At 41.7% G+C, this 15,870-nt stretch overlaps 1 protein-coding gene across 1 annotated transcript in view; it reads left to right on the top strand.

The window, feature by feature from the left end:
* Positions 1-15,870, top strand: part of FANK1 (fibronectin type III and ankyrin repeat domains 1) — a gene marked incomplete at its 5' end in the record, with an annotated part of 28,035 nt that overhangs the window by 1,150 nt on the left and 11,015 nt on the right. The window contains 2 exons of the mRNA XM_075288070.1: positions 4,171-4,295; positions 9,970-10,051. Of these exons, the coding sequence (XP_075144171.1) occupies positions 4,171-4,295; positions 9,970-10,051 (207 nt within the window). The remainder of the gene's footprint in view (positions 1-4,170; positions 4,296-9,969; positions 10,052-15,870) is intronic.

Raw genomic sequence — 15,870 nt, forward strand, 5'->3', positions numbered from 1 at the left:
TTAATACTCTGAAATTATACAAATATTGATGTCACAGTATAGAGATAATACACACAGTGATGTCACAGTACAGGATAATACACACAGTGATGTCACAGTACAGAGATAATACACACAGTGATGTCACAGTACAGAGATAATACACACAGTGATGTCACAGTACAGAGATAATACACACAGTGATGTCACAGTACAGGGATAATACACACAGTGATGTCACAGTACAGGATAATACACACAGTGATGTCACAGTACAGAGATAATACACACAGTGATGTCACAGTACAGGATAATACACACAGTGATGTCACAGTACAGGATAATACACACAGTGATGTCACAGTACAGGGATAATACACACAGTGATGTCACAGTACAGGATAATACACACAGTGATGTCACAGTACAGGATAATACACACAGTGATGTCACAGTACAGGATAATACACACAGTGATGTCACAGTTCAGAGATAATACACACAGTGATGTCACAGTACAGAGATAATACACACAGTGATGTCACAGTACAGAGATAATACACACAGTGATGTCACAGTACAGGGATAATACACACAGTGATGTCACAGTACAGGGATAATACACACAGTGATGTCACAGTACAGGATAATACACACAGTGATGTCACAGTACAGGGATAATACACATAGTGATGTCACAGTACAGAGATAATACACACAGTGATGTCACAGTACAGAGATAATACACACAGTGATGTCACAGTACAGGATAATACACACAGTGATGTCACAGTACAGGGATAATACACACAGTGATGTCACAGTACAGGGATAATACACACAGTGATGTCACAGTACAGGATAATACACACAGTGATGTCACAGTACAGGGATAATACACACAGTGATGTCACAGTACAGAGATAATACACACAGTGATGTCACAGTACAGGGATAATACACACAGTGATGTCACAGTACAGGATAATACACACAGTGATGTCACAGTACAGAGATAATACACACAGTGATGTCACAGTACAGAGATAATACACACAGTGATGTCACAGTACAGGGATAATACACACAGTGATGTCATAGTACAGGATAATACACACAGTGATGTCACAGTACAGAGATAATACACACAGTGATGTCACAGTACAGGGATAATACACACAGTGATGTCACAGTACAGAGATAATACACACAGTGATGTCACAGTACAGGATAATACACACAGTGATGTCACAGTACAGAGATAATACACACAGTGATGTCACAGTACAGGGATAATACACACAGTGATGTCACAGTACAGAGATAATACACACAGTGATGTCACAGTACAGGATAATACACACAGTGATGTCACAGTACAGCACTAGAGCAGTGTTCTTGTACATTCGCTGCTGCTATAGTCAGTTTCTATGTGGACAGATGGCTATCCTATCCCATACATTTTGAATGGAGCAGTAGTACAGATATGTGAATATTAGGCCATTCAAATGAGGTCACAGGCGCTCCATTCTGGTGGTCCCAGCAGTAGGACCCCTCCAGCAACTGAACTATTCTGGGAAGAGGTGTTAAAATGGGGCAACGTCTTTAACTCCACATTTCCCGACTTTGGTCATGAATCTGTATTCACTCTTTACTACATTACAATACATATTAAAGTTTTCGCAAGGGGCCACTCGCTGCACACCGATATACCATTGAAACTTGCAGTTCTAATGGTCTCTGCACCAGAATGGACTTGTTCTCCCCATATCACTTGTGTATATGAAATCCCTTTATAGTCTTACGAGCTCGGCAGTATATAGGAGCATATATCAGTATGGCTTCTGACATCCCCTATTAAAATGTTGATTGTATAGCAGAACGGGCTCAGCAGTATAGACTGATCTCAGGGTCATAGCCCACTTAATAGTTAATAAAACATGGGACCATGGCTGTTTTATTGTGTATTCCTATACAGTAGATCATTTCCTGCAGACTAGCCGTAATGTAACGGACTGAATACAGCTGTAGCCCAAGCCGCCCCATACCAGATTACTATATTACATCACCATTATATCATAATGGGCAGCTTATGAATAGTTATGACATGGAAAAACCCGCTATATATGGCAAACACACAGAGAATGTGAGACCTAGGTAAAATCAAACATAAAAAGCTTTATTAATACTACAGTGTAAAAGATGATTACCAGTCACCTTGTAAAAGACGACCTCGCTGGGATGAATAGATCCAGAAATGACGGTAATAACGGTATGAAATGCATAATCCTAGCAGACATTGTAAGCAAGAGCTGGGTAAGAAAAGTGTAGGAAACAGGAGCAGGGATGTTATCTGGAATCTCAGGGGCCACAAAAAGAAAGAGAGTCTTATCGAGAGTGGTTGGGTCTGTGGCTCAACTAGTAGGGTGTCTGCCTCCCATATTCCTTAGCAAATGAATAGAGCAGTAAGGTGTATGCTTGGGGGCAGTAATAAAGTTAAGTGTCCACAGTGGCCTCCTTAAGGCACCACGACAGCTACTATGCTTTATGCACCACCAAAAGGTGTTTATCGCCAACACGTCAAAGCAGACCATGCAAAACAATACAATATGGCTGCCTGTACAATATGGCAGAATGCTAACCAGCCACAATGTTTGTGGGATTATAATATCAAATCCATTGTTGTTTCCAGACACCAGGATAGTGCCAGCTGCCAGAGAGGAAGGAGACTGATTCTGTCCAGTGCCTAAACCCAGATAAGCAGAAACTCCAAATGGGGCTGATGGAAGTAAAAAAATGCTGAAAAATGTACACAACATGCTAAAAACTATACACATTATAGTTTCAGCCTTTTATGTGTTTAGTATAAAAATGATTGATGGATTAACCCCTTGAAAGAGGATCTTTCCCCTCCTCTACCAACCAGTTCTTCACCCTTTAACAGGTGCCCCTCCACTGATTCCAGAGCAGTTGGATTTTTTTCTTAACTCCTCACCATTCCTGAGCAATAAATGCAGTTAGTTTTGATGGCTGATATGTGAACTAAGCTTTCTAATGTCACATGGCTAGCATCAAGCAGCAGGCAAGGGGGTGTGATTCTGAGCTCTGACACTGTCCATCTGTAATTGGAATTGGGTCATGTCTTCTTGGCTAACCCTGACACCACCCACTTGACATTAGGAAGTCTAGTTAGGATATTGGGCACCAAAACTATCTGCAGTGATTGCTCTGGAGTGGTGGGGGCAGGATAAAAAATTCCAATTGTGCTGAAATCAGTGGAGGGGCGGCTATTAATGAATGTAAAGAACTGGAGTTAGTGGAGGTGGCGAAAGGTCCTCTTTAACTAGGACGAGCACACAATAGGTAATACTGTCACTGCAAGGAAGATAAGTAGACAGATAAGCGGCAGCAGAATATTCTATGGCTTCACTAACAAGGTCTGTCATCGCTTAGATAGTGCCATATTGCTGACAATCACCGCTACATCTCAATACAGTATTAATACATATATCCTATTGACAGATGTGCATGTACCATAGAAAATCGCAATAAACCATTGTGCACTGTCATCAGATTTCCAGCCTACTCCATTATCTACATGAACTTCAGATGACCCTCCTAGAAACGCGTTGGTTCCTCCTAATCTCTCCCCCCCCCCATTGAACTCTCTCGATGTTGATAAAATCCTATATTAGTCCCCTGAATGATGGTTCCCTAGTATCTATTTTGCCACATCTAATGAGATTACACACACATTCTAGCCTGTTCCTGTAAGCTGAGAATGCGCTGTGACCACTAGGTGGCAGAATGACATTGATTATCCTCTGCCAGTCTCATATCTCTGGAGATCTCCTGATTTATACACGTAGGGTTTAACACGTGGGGGGGGGACGGGGACGCGTGGACTATTGTTGCAAAAAATAATTTTTGATTAAAGAAGATGAAGCGGCGAACAAGGCAGCATTTTTTTTTTCCCCCCAACCACTGGGATGGGACTTCTTGACAAATCCTGCAAGCTGCGTAAATATTTCATGAGACCATTTATCTTGATAGGTTGCAAACCCTGAGACAGACAGTCAGGTGAATTCTAGTTATAGATATTGCAAACCCATTCGCATTTTTGCAGTTGACCGTCTTGTCCATTATGTAAATCCGCAGCTCTCGCTAACTCGTATTTCCCTCCTTTTGTAGTGGATACTCCAAGCAACACGTTGTAGAAGGCTTAGAGCCCAGCACCAGCTACAGGTTCAGGCTAAAAGTCACAGGACATGATGGCGAGTGTGCATACAGTCCAGTGGTCACCGTGTCAACTACGAGTAAGTTTATGTCCTCTAATGAGCCTTAAAGGGACACTAAACCTAGTGTTCCTTTAAGATTATAGAAAGAGCTGTCTGCTCAGATCATTCTTAGAAAGCTATATGCAACCAATGTTCCTTTGTAGCTAAAGTAGTGAGGAATCTGGCAATTGTTCCTGCTAAAACGGACAATCCAAAATGGTGGCCAATGAAAGTGGCTGTACTCAGTGGGGGTCTTCAATGGGAGAATGGGGTCTAGGGCAGGGAACTAACAGATGCAACCCTTTTAGGACAGTGAAGTTGTTAGGCTAAGGGTACATGGCAGCGTGTCATGTGACTCAATCAGTTGTGTGACTAGTCTGTGACTTTTCCAGAGCTGGGATTTGGTTGTAAAAAAACGCACAAGTTGCAGACATGTTGAATGTGATATCGTAGTCGCATGGGACTTCTATTTGAAAAAAAAGTTGCGTCGCAGTCACGTCACATTACAACACCACATCTGTCTCTCACAGACTGATCCACACTCTTACATAGAAGGCTCTTCATCCCCCTGTATCACTGAGTGCACCTCATGTGTCCCCACAGACTGCTCCCCATTCCATCCCTCCTGTGCAAACTGCGTCCCTCGGTCCATTTCTCCTGCGCAGACTGCTCCCCATGGTCCCACTTGTTGTCAATACTTGCCCAGCACTGTCCAATTGGTGCTGCCTTTGTAGGAGAGCATCCTGTTGTTAGTGGCAACACCCAGCTAATTGTTTGTCTATCCATTTCCAGGAGGAATGACAGAGGAGCACTCTAACAGAGTGCTAAGAAAATAGGATAACACATTTAAATAATAAAGTTGGGGTCATTTGCCTTTTCTGGAAAGTGGTGTGGGCAGAACAAAAACGTGATCTATGGCACAGCGGGCATTATAAGATAAGATAATCCTTTAATAGTCCCACATTGGGGAAAGCTGCAAACCAGAGGTTTGTTGTAAAAGAATATTACATCTGTCCCAATGTATATAAGCTTATATACATGCGTGCGTGTGTGTATCTATGTAGAGTGTCTATATATACCATGTGTATGTTTTTGTGTGTGAGTATGTATGTGTATATATTTATAGTGTGTGTGTGTGTATAATATATATATATATATATATATATATATATATATGTGTGTATCTATCTATATAGAGTGTATGTATATGTATACCATGTGTATGTTTGTATGTGTATATATTTATTTACAGTGTGGATAGATAGATAGATAGATAGATAGATAGATAGATAGATAGATAGATAGATAGATAGATAGATAGTAGAGATGAGCGAGTACTATTCGGATCAGCCGATCCGAACAGCACGCACGCATTGAAATGAATGGACGTATTCGGCACGCGGGGGGTTAAGCGGCCGGCCGGCGTCAAAGCGGAAGTACCAGGTGCTTCCATTCATTTCAATGCGTGCGTGCTGTTCGGATCGGCTGATCCGAACAGTACTGGCTCATCTCTAATAGATAGATAGAATAGAATAGATAGATAGAAATTTGCATACACATATTATATATAAATAATGATTTTCCTTTCTATGAGCTGACACATTATTCTCCCCCCTTCCGTGGAGGTAGTTGGCGGTTTTTCTCTTGGAGACTGTATCATGCAGCAGATACCTGCGCTCAGACACATTCCTGTATTACCGTGGTAAAAGTCTCTTAGAAAGGGATTTAATCTCGCCGCTGCAGCATTTTAAGCAATCTGCTGCAGTTCCTGAAAAGGTATTGTGCTTGAGCTGCCGCATTCCCGAATCCCATCATGTCGGCTATCTAAATCCTCTTTCATTCAATTTTATATGCTTTTTCCACTTCTCAGCTACAAATCTGTTTAAAGGCAAGATATAGGAATGTCTTTTTTAGACAGATGATGTTTCTGAACTGGAGAAAATATGTTTTACAGGACAATGTCTATTGTGTCAGCAAATCCAGCCCGAGTAGTCTAATATTCCCTAAGAACACAATTCAGCGTCTGTGGACAGAATGGCGCAGGACGTTATTTATGACGGGCCCGATTTCTTTTCTTCTTTTTGTGGCTGTTTACATAGTCTGATTCTTATGAAGTGCTCATGTATTATAGCCAGACTATTATGGGACCTGTTATGTGACTTGTGTTTACCTCAAAGGACATATTACAGATGAAAAAATATAGAATACAGTAGTCACTTAAAGGGGTTGCCCAGAAGTTGGAGCAAACTCTGGGGCAGGTGTAAAACAAAACAAAAAGGACATTGTCATCCATTCCCGATCCCCTTCCCTCCTATGCCAGTACTCACGTGACCACCAGCGACATATGTGAGTGACATCACCGGTCCCTCTCCACGGACTACTGAGGTCACTAGTAGCGCTCATGTATGTGATCCTCTCTTCCTCTGGCCCTGCGGGTCTTGGCGTGGGATTTAAAGGGGACAGGACTGGAAAAACTGGGGATAGGGGAGCGTCTTTTTGTTTTAGCTACCCCCAAGTTTGCTCCAAATCCTGTAAAACTCCTTTAAATTACCATATTGGATCTAGGATGACCCTTGTATATTGAGACCATAACTCTCTGAAAATCTAATAACTTTTGTGCAGAGCATAGGAACTGCTTCCGGGTCTTGCATCGTACACACATAGTTGCCACTTGTCCCTAATCTCCAGGGGCACTCCAAGTCAGAAAAAGGGGTTTGGCTTACAAAGCTCTTCCCCAAATTGGATGGGACTGGGTGGTCTAGGGGCGGTCTGTAGGTGGGGCTTTGATCTCCCATTTATTGCCAACGTCAAAGTAATACAGAGCCGTCTGCACCTGGTGCTCAATGGAACAGCTCAACTCTGTAGTACCACCATGAACTGGAGGCGCTACTAGACAGTTAATCAGACAGTTAATCAGTTCATTCAGGTGGGTTCACATGGTTATTGTTTTGGTCCGTTCCCCTTCACAGGTACCAGTGACTGTGACAGAGTGACATTGACAGAGCTGCAGTGACTGTGACATTACCTTTATAAGGTGCAGTAGTCCAGGAAGGATCACTTTATGCTAAAAATATGGCAACTCGAGGCCATTACAATTTGATGGATTACCATAAGGGCATGTTCACACCTTGGAATTTCATGCATATCTCTGCATGTATTCTGTGCAGAAAATGCTATTGGCCTTTTCACAGGATGCGGCTTATATAAAAGGGCCCCTTAAATTAATATCAGACCCCAGTCCCTAAACTAATTTCAGACCCAATATTTGTCCCCAGATGAGACCCCAGATTTCCTTGCCCTCTTATACTTACCTAAACAGATCCATGTACCATAAGATATTTCTCTGCTGTATTTTCTTGCCGTATCAGTGCTGTGTTTTCATGGTGTATATCTTGTTTTGGGAATTCCAGTTACATTGCTTTGACAGCCTCATCCGCTGTCTTAATTGGTATCGTTCCATCCGCTATCTGGTGGGGGGTAACGGACTTGCTAATGTTTTTACCTTTTCCCAGGGGCAAATATCCTCTCGTCTCTGAATGTAAATGTCTCTGAACGTGATATGTAGGCTAAATAAGCTTCAGCAATGAATATCTGCCCCACTGTTAAATTACACTATAAGCGGTAAATAATAAATGACACATAAATAATATATACCGCATAGTATTATTAATGTGGATATAAAGTAGAAAAGGATAAACATGATGGCTGTTGGATTATCTGATATTCCGTGTGTATTATCCCTGTACTGTGACATCACTGTGTGTATTATCCCTGTACTGTGACATCACTGTGTGTATTATCTCTGTACTGTGACATCACTGTGTGTATTATCTCTGTACTGTGACATCACTGTGTGTATTATCTCTGTACTGTGACATCACTGTGTGTATTATCTCTGTACTGTGACATCACTGTGTGTATTATCCCTGTACTTTGACATCACTGTGTGTATTATCTCTGTACTGTGACATCACTGTGTGTATTATCTCTGTACTATGACATCACTGTGTGTATTATCTCTGTACTGTGACATCACTGTGTGTATTATCCTGTACTGTGACATCACTGTGTGTATTATCCCTGTACTGTGACATCACTGTGTGTATTATCTCTGTACTGTGACATCACTGTGTGTATTATCCCTGTACTGTGACATCACTGTGTGTATTATCCCTGTACTATGACATCACTGTGTGTATTATCCCTGTACTGTGACATCACTGTGTGTATTATCTCTGTACTGTGACATCACTGTGTATTATCTCTGTACTGTGACATCACTGTGTGTATTATCCCTGTACTATGACATCACTGTGTGTATTATCCCTGTACTGTGACATCACTGTGTGTATTATCCCTGTACTATGACATCACTGTGTGTATTATCCCTGTACTGTGACATCACTGTGTGTATTATCCCTGTACTATGACATCACTGTGTGTATTATACCTGTACTGTGACATCACTGTGTGTATTATCTCTGTACTGTGACATCACTGTGTATTATCTCTGTACTGTGACATCACTGTGTGTATTATCCCTGTACTGTGACATCACTGTGTGTATTATCCCTGTACTGTGACATCACTGTGTGTATTATCTCTGTACTATGACATCACTGTGTGTATTATCCCTGTACTGTGACATCACTGTGTGTATTATCCCTGTACTGTGACATCACTGTGTGTATAATCTCTGTCCTGTGACATCACTGTGTGTATTATCCTGTACTGTGACATCACTGTGTGTATTATCCCTGTACTGTGACATCACTGTGTGTATTATCCCTGTACTGTGACATCACTGTGTGTATTATCCTGTACTGTGACATCACTGTGTGTATTATCCCTGTACTGTGACATCACTGTGTGTATTATCCCTGTACTGTGACATCACTGTGTGTATTATCTCTGTACTGTGACATCACTGTGTGTATTATCTCTGTACTGTGACATCACTGTGTGTATTATCTCTGTACTGTGACATCACTGTGTGTATTATCCCTGTACTGTGACATCACTGTGTGTATTATCTCTGTCCTGTGACATCACTGTGTGTATTATCCCTGTACTGTGACATCACTGTGTGTATTATCCCTGTTCTGTGACATCACTAGCGTCTGGACTCTGTTCTCAGGTTTACGTCTTCTGCATGCAGAAGATGGAAACCTGTCATGCTGAGTCCGGCCGTGAGCGCCGGTGAGCGTTTTATGCTCTCCGTGGCAAAACCGTTTTTTTTAAAACCGGTCACAGAGTACTGCATGTCCAACTCTTTGTCCGTTTAATAAAAACGGAATGGGTTTGAAAGAGTCCTGCAGGTTTCCTTCTCCTGCTCTGTTTTGTGCAGGAAACAGAAACCTGCAAAACGGACTCCCGGGCGCAGATGTGAACGAGCCCTTAGGGGTTGTTGATGGGCGAACCAAAGGAACTTTAGTCCGGTGTTGCATATATCATCTGTGATATGGCCAAATTGCAATATCACGTACAACCTGTGCACAGACGTGGCTCTATTTTTGGAAGTCAGCCATGTTTTTCTAATCTAATTTCTAAAATGTTGTTAAAGGGATGTTTTTTCAATCTACCGTATATACCAGAAGCAAATGTTCTAACAAGCAAGCCGTATCCAAAAATTTAGTGACCCGACTGATGTGTAAATGTGTAATGTAGGAGAACAAGAACTCACCGAAATGTGCCACCTTGTGTTCTTCCTTAGGAGAGCCCATGACTGTAGAACATCTTCATCGAGCTGTAAATATGAATGACGACGCCACAGTCCTAAAAATCCTTCATACCAGGTCAGTTGGTTTATGATGTTTTGTATTCAGTTAAAGGGGATATCTGGTGTTTTGTTTTTTTTATACTGATAACCTATCCACAGGATGACCTATCCCAGGTTAATGGGTCCTAAACTCTATTCCTCAGGGGTGCTAGAAATAACACCAAAAATCTACTATATAATTTTACAATTGTTGATCATATCATCACTTCCAGGACTCCTCCTCCAATGGAAAACAGATCACATCTAAAGCTGCTTGTGTGCAGATTGGTACCAAGTCTTGCAGTGCCCCGACATTGACCTTGATGCCCAGTAATACTTAGATTATATATAGTAATAAATTCAGTCTCTTCCCCGTGGGGTCTTGTCCATTCTGTACAGTTCCGTGTGATCTTTGTGTCTAGGGACTGGTGATACATTATACAGTATGACTATATAACCATACAAATAAGGACCCTCTTATTTTTGTGTTTTTTGATGTAATGGCCCCGGGCACAATCCTCACAACCTCCTCCATTTATTGATTTTCAATAAAAGATTAATCTGTTACTAAGTCCTCACCACTTTCATGTCTGGTAAAGAAGGATTTGGCAATTGATATAAGATACCAGCTGGATTCCTGTCAAGTATCTTCCATGGATTGTAAGACTCTGCTTCTCCTGTCTATTGCATTACTGTAATGTGAGTTTTTGAGGCTATGAGATTCTTTTTTTTATTCTGGCTGGGGTCTTGCATGCTTGCATGGGTCTAGTTTTTCTGGTTCTTGCTGATTTGTAGAATTTAGATATATTTTTCTGGTCCAGGCAGGTGTTATGAATATTTTTTTTTTTTATTTTACAAATAAAAAATCTATATACAGTATTTTGGTCTTCCTAGGGGTTATGAACATTAATTCGATGGCTTGTACAATTGACTAAATACTTCTGTGCTGCAGTCTATGGTAAAATCCATATATTTTGACCATATATGTTCACCCAGCAGAAATGGAAGAGTAAGTTGAGCCAGAATTCCAACACAAATTTCTCTTCCATTTCCGTCCCTTTGGCTTCCCTTGGCAGAGCTGCATTTTACCACTGCTGACTAGGGTCAGATGAATAAGCCTGATCAGAGGAAAGGGTCTGTGGCCAGATCAAGCAGGGTACTTATTTTTTTATCACTTGTTTTTTTATTCGTCATCCTGCTTTTCCTCCCAGAGAATTTGGTGCAAATTTTGAGATGGAATACGCTTCAAAATCAGTGCCAAGTTCCACTGTGTGGACATTACCATGTTATCGCTAGGGCAGACCTGGGAACCTTCAGAAGGCTGCCAGCAACCAAAAAGAGTAATTGGACCTCTAAAGCAAGCTATCCTCTATCCATAAGATAGGGTACAACTTGCAGATCAGTGGGGGTCTGACTGGTTAGGAGAATGGGGGACTTTCACCTCCCCGAATAGTCTGACATTATCCGATCAGTGCTGTCGGATCAGACTATGCGGGAATGGTAATGCCCAGTTTTTAATTTATTCATCAATTTCTAGGAAGGATAACTGAGGAACAGCACAATATAGAGATCTAAGAAAATCTTCTCCAGAATGACTTCATTGAGTAGGAAGTGACAAGGAAACGCTCTCTGCCAGGTCTTGTAGTATCGTAGCGGAGGAAGCCTATACTTCATAGATAACAGAGGGAATCTTTACACCGCTCCATTTAGTCAGTTGTTGTTATTTGGAGAATGGAGGCTGGGAAAGCCCCCCGAGACCTCAGTATCTCAGGAAACAACACAGATCTGCTTTCCCTGAAAAACAAATGGAAATCCTAAAAGCTAGCATTGCTTGTTCCCACGGTATACGTAGGCCGTCATGTGGGTGTTATAACTCTGCTAGGCTCTATTCACACTGCGCTTGTTCAGTAATTGCTGGGACGTCTTCTGACTTATGTGTAATGACTTGTACATATACGCCTGTATAGCATACAGCTGTGAGCACTACCTATTGACTATTATTGTAAAGAAAACATATACCAACCTATGTGTTTTATGTTTGTTTTTGGTGTTAAATAAGTTGACCGGCAGGGAAAAAATTTGAAAAAATACTCAAAAATTTATCAAAATATTTTAAAAAAGGAATCCCCAGCTCAGCAGTAGTCCTACAGGACGGGCAAGCTTTGCTGAAAATTTTTGGAAAAAGCAAAACTGTTCCTTTAACGCTATCTTTTGGAAGATATCGCCCTATAGATCAGTGCTTGGCTTTCAAGAAGCCTGGTATGATCAGGGATTTACCTCCTCTTGTATCTAAGGTGCACATCTAAGGCTAGGTGCACATCTGTGCACAGCTCTCCATCGTTTGGGTTGCTGGGGATCTGGAATAACCGAGAGCCGAACCGCTAAAACGGTTACGCATGCACACCAACAGACCACATAGACTATAATGGTGTCCTTCAGGGGTCCTCTGTGGAGGAATTTTCTCCGATTTCCAGTGGTTTGTGTGAACTTAACCTAACACCTAACCTATTAACATTAGGAGAGGGTATTTACCCTGAAGGAACCAGGTGCAGGTGCCTGTGATCAGAGACGGCTCACGGGCTTTTGGCCGCTCAGAGTTCCCCCTGTTCTGAATTTTTCCAGCTTTCCAGTACATCATATGGCATAATCAATGACACCACTATGAAATACAACCTGTCCTGCAAAAAACAAGCCCCCCATATGACTTTGCTAGTGGAAAAAAATAACATTACTATAGGTTTTGGTAGATGGGGAGTAAAATATCAGAATATAAAAACAAAGATTGGCTTGGTTCTGAAAGGGTTAAAGCCTAAACAGTCTATCTCCTACAAAAAATAAAAAAGAGAGACCCCCATCACATCCTATAACGGATCAGAGCAACGGGTGTTCACAGTGGTGATGTTATCTCACTCTTATACTGAGCTTGGGCACCTGTAAAGTTTTACAATTTGCCCAGACACCCACTTACAGTACAGTGCTAAATCCTCATTATCTAGCGGTTTTGGTTGACTTAAGAAAAGTACTTTACATTTTTATTTTATATATATTTTTTTAAATATGGAAGATTTTACTATTTCCTTCAAATCCGTCTAAAAGTTAAATGAGAAAGTGGAAGCTACCTGCCTGACTCTTATAAGGAAACTCATCTACATTTAATCCATAGAAATGTCACTTCTGGGCACTCATAAGCGCGTCTACCGAGATAAGGCAAGAGGGGGTCATTCTGAAAATTACAAAAGGTTACAAGTAAAACTTTTGGTAAAGTTCTAAGACTTTCAGTTTCCATATTTAATTCTAAAAAATACAGACGTGATGATCTGAATTAGAAGTGGTGGAGGAAATCTTCGGAGGAGACGGGCGATAAGAAGACGTGCATTATTAATATCTACACTTCAATGAATTATCTGCTGCCGCCAAAATCGAGTAGTCGTAATGCAAATCTATGCACCTGGCAACAGAATAATAGGGGATGTAAACACTGTGCTAAGGGGCTCCGTTTGTACAGGGTTTTAGTTGAAATGCCCTTTGCAGAACCTTGTAAAATTGAATTCAGTTGGACTAGCCCTCGGGAAATCTGTTGCAGATCTGCTGCACGCTCTTAGAAAATTTGCAGTTTTCTGAAATGCTTGTCATGTGTGACCGTAACCCAAGAATTTTTCTATGAGTCGATCAATGGAAATCCAATCCTCGGGGCTTTGCTGATCTTCATGTCTACAGTCACAGCTCCTTCACTGCAGCAACCAAAGCAATTTTTCTCTCCCAAACAACTGGCAAGAATCAATACAGACTGAGAGGGTGGGAAATCCTAACTGGAAATTGTATCACTAGTATTTGCCCTCTGTCATGGTCCGACTACTGAGCACTGTGGTTGTCTGACTGCTGAGCACTCCGGTTGTCCGACTACTGAGCACTGTGGTTGTCCGATTATTGAGCACTGTGGTTGTCCGACTACTGAGCACTCTGGTTGTCCGACTACTGAGCACTGTGGTTGTCCGACTATTGAGCACTCCGGTTGTCCGACTACTGAGCACTCTGGTTGTCCGACTACTGAGCACTCTGGTTGTCCGACTACTGAGCACTCTGGTTGTCCAGGGTCTACTTCCTGGCCAAGTTTTGCTCCAATATCACATCATTGAGGTTCTTCTGGAGATGGCCAATGCTTGCTAAGCGACCCTGTCTCCAGCCTATCCCCAAGTGCCCCAAGCATCTTACAGACACTTAACCCTCCATACTGTGCCGGAACAATAAGATCTCTGGTTTCTGTGTCTGCAATCTTGTATCGTGATAGTTCCTTTGATATCGACATTACCTGTGTTCTTGTCTACTATAAATAATACTTTGTCTGTCTCATGACCAAACTCTACCTGCCTCAACCCACACCAGGGAGCAGCTACTTGGCTTGGTGACTATTGCCTTTCTATATGATCAATGAGTACTTTGGGGTTAGCGACCTAGGGGTTCACCACGGCAATGTTCATAGTCCCTTACAGGGTTTAGGAATGTCCAGTCCCAGGAGGGTGACCCTAAGTTACATATGTTAACCCTGTGGTTCACCTCTCTTATTTGGCTATGTTACAGCCTTCTGGGTTTGATCCACAATAAAGCTTAACATAGTTGCCTTGAAGAAGCTGAATCTCCTGCCCATACATTACTTCATTTGGGTTAGTCTAGCGAGAAGACTGCAGATTGACCTCTTATCTCTACTTAAAGAAGGGACAGCTGAGACATTGGAAAACTACACCGGTTTCTCACTGCTACGGATATCCATAATGGTGTATTGGTTTGTGTCTATTTATTAAACGTCCGGAGCCTGCATATACGAGTCAGATGTGCCAAGTGTCAGTCAACACTTTATTAAGACAATATGAAACACCGGTGTTAGTAAATTCCCCCAATGTCTGACAGCCCTACCAGTTATCCCTCACACACCTACGATATAGAAGGTCACCTGGACCTGCCTCACCAATTCACAATGATGGTATCCTTTCCTCCATTCCTTCCTTTCTTCTTCTTTTCTTTTCGTGTTCTTTCCTGTTTCCATTCCATTGTCTTTTCTTTTTTTATTACTTTATTTACCTGTTTTTGTTCTTTCCCTTTTTATTTTGTTTCCATTTTCTTCCTCAATCTTTCTCAATCCTTTCCTTTCTCCTGCCCTGGACTCCTTCATTTTCCTTCTGTCCACATTGCCTTGGTAATGTTCTCTATTATTAGAAGAGTTGCTCCTTTGACCTGAGCTGGTGGATCTCCCCGTAGACTCCTGTGGATCTGACTCTTCAGTATTCATTATTAATGCTCGGTGACCTGGGTGGGTGGGGCAGGATTGCCCCGACCTCATAGTACACACTGTACTGTTTGTATCCCACCATATGGAAATCATAGAAACCCGTATGGAAACGTAAAGATAAATTATCATCGGAACGTCACAAGTACAATTAGGTCATGTGAAGACAGGGATGGTCTCCCTACAAAACCTTAAAGGGGTTTTCTAATGAACATAACCATATGTAGATTTGTGAAGCTGACTGTACGTTCTGAAACTGAAGATTTGACAGAATTTTTTCCTTTTTCCAGTTTCAATATGCCGTATATTGTGCAAAGACTTTTTCATGCATTAATAGAATAAAGATTATTCCGAGACCTTCTTTTCTTGCGGCCGTCCTGAATTCGTTCTTTCTATGCTTAGAGATGTCGCACTATCTGCGGGTTTCCTATAAGTACAGTAGGTGAGATTGTTCAGTAAGCGGCTGGAGTGATATATTGTGCACTTTGTAGCTTTCTCCACCCCTTCTCCATGCACTTCTATTCCGCAGAGAAATCCCTTTCGCCTTCCTGTTTTATGGTAAACCATTTCTCATT

The sequence above is a fragment of the Leptodactylus fuscus genome, chromosome 10 (genome assembly GCF_031893055.1).
Source record: "Leptodactylus fuscus isolate aLepFus1 chromosome 10, aLepFus1.hap2, whole genome shotgun sequence".
NCBI classification, from domain to species: Eukaryota; Metazoa; Chordata; class Amphibia; order Anura; family Leptodactylidae; genus Leptodactylus; species Leptodactylus fuscus.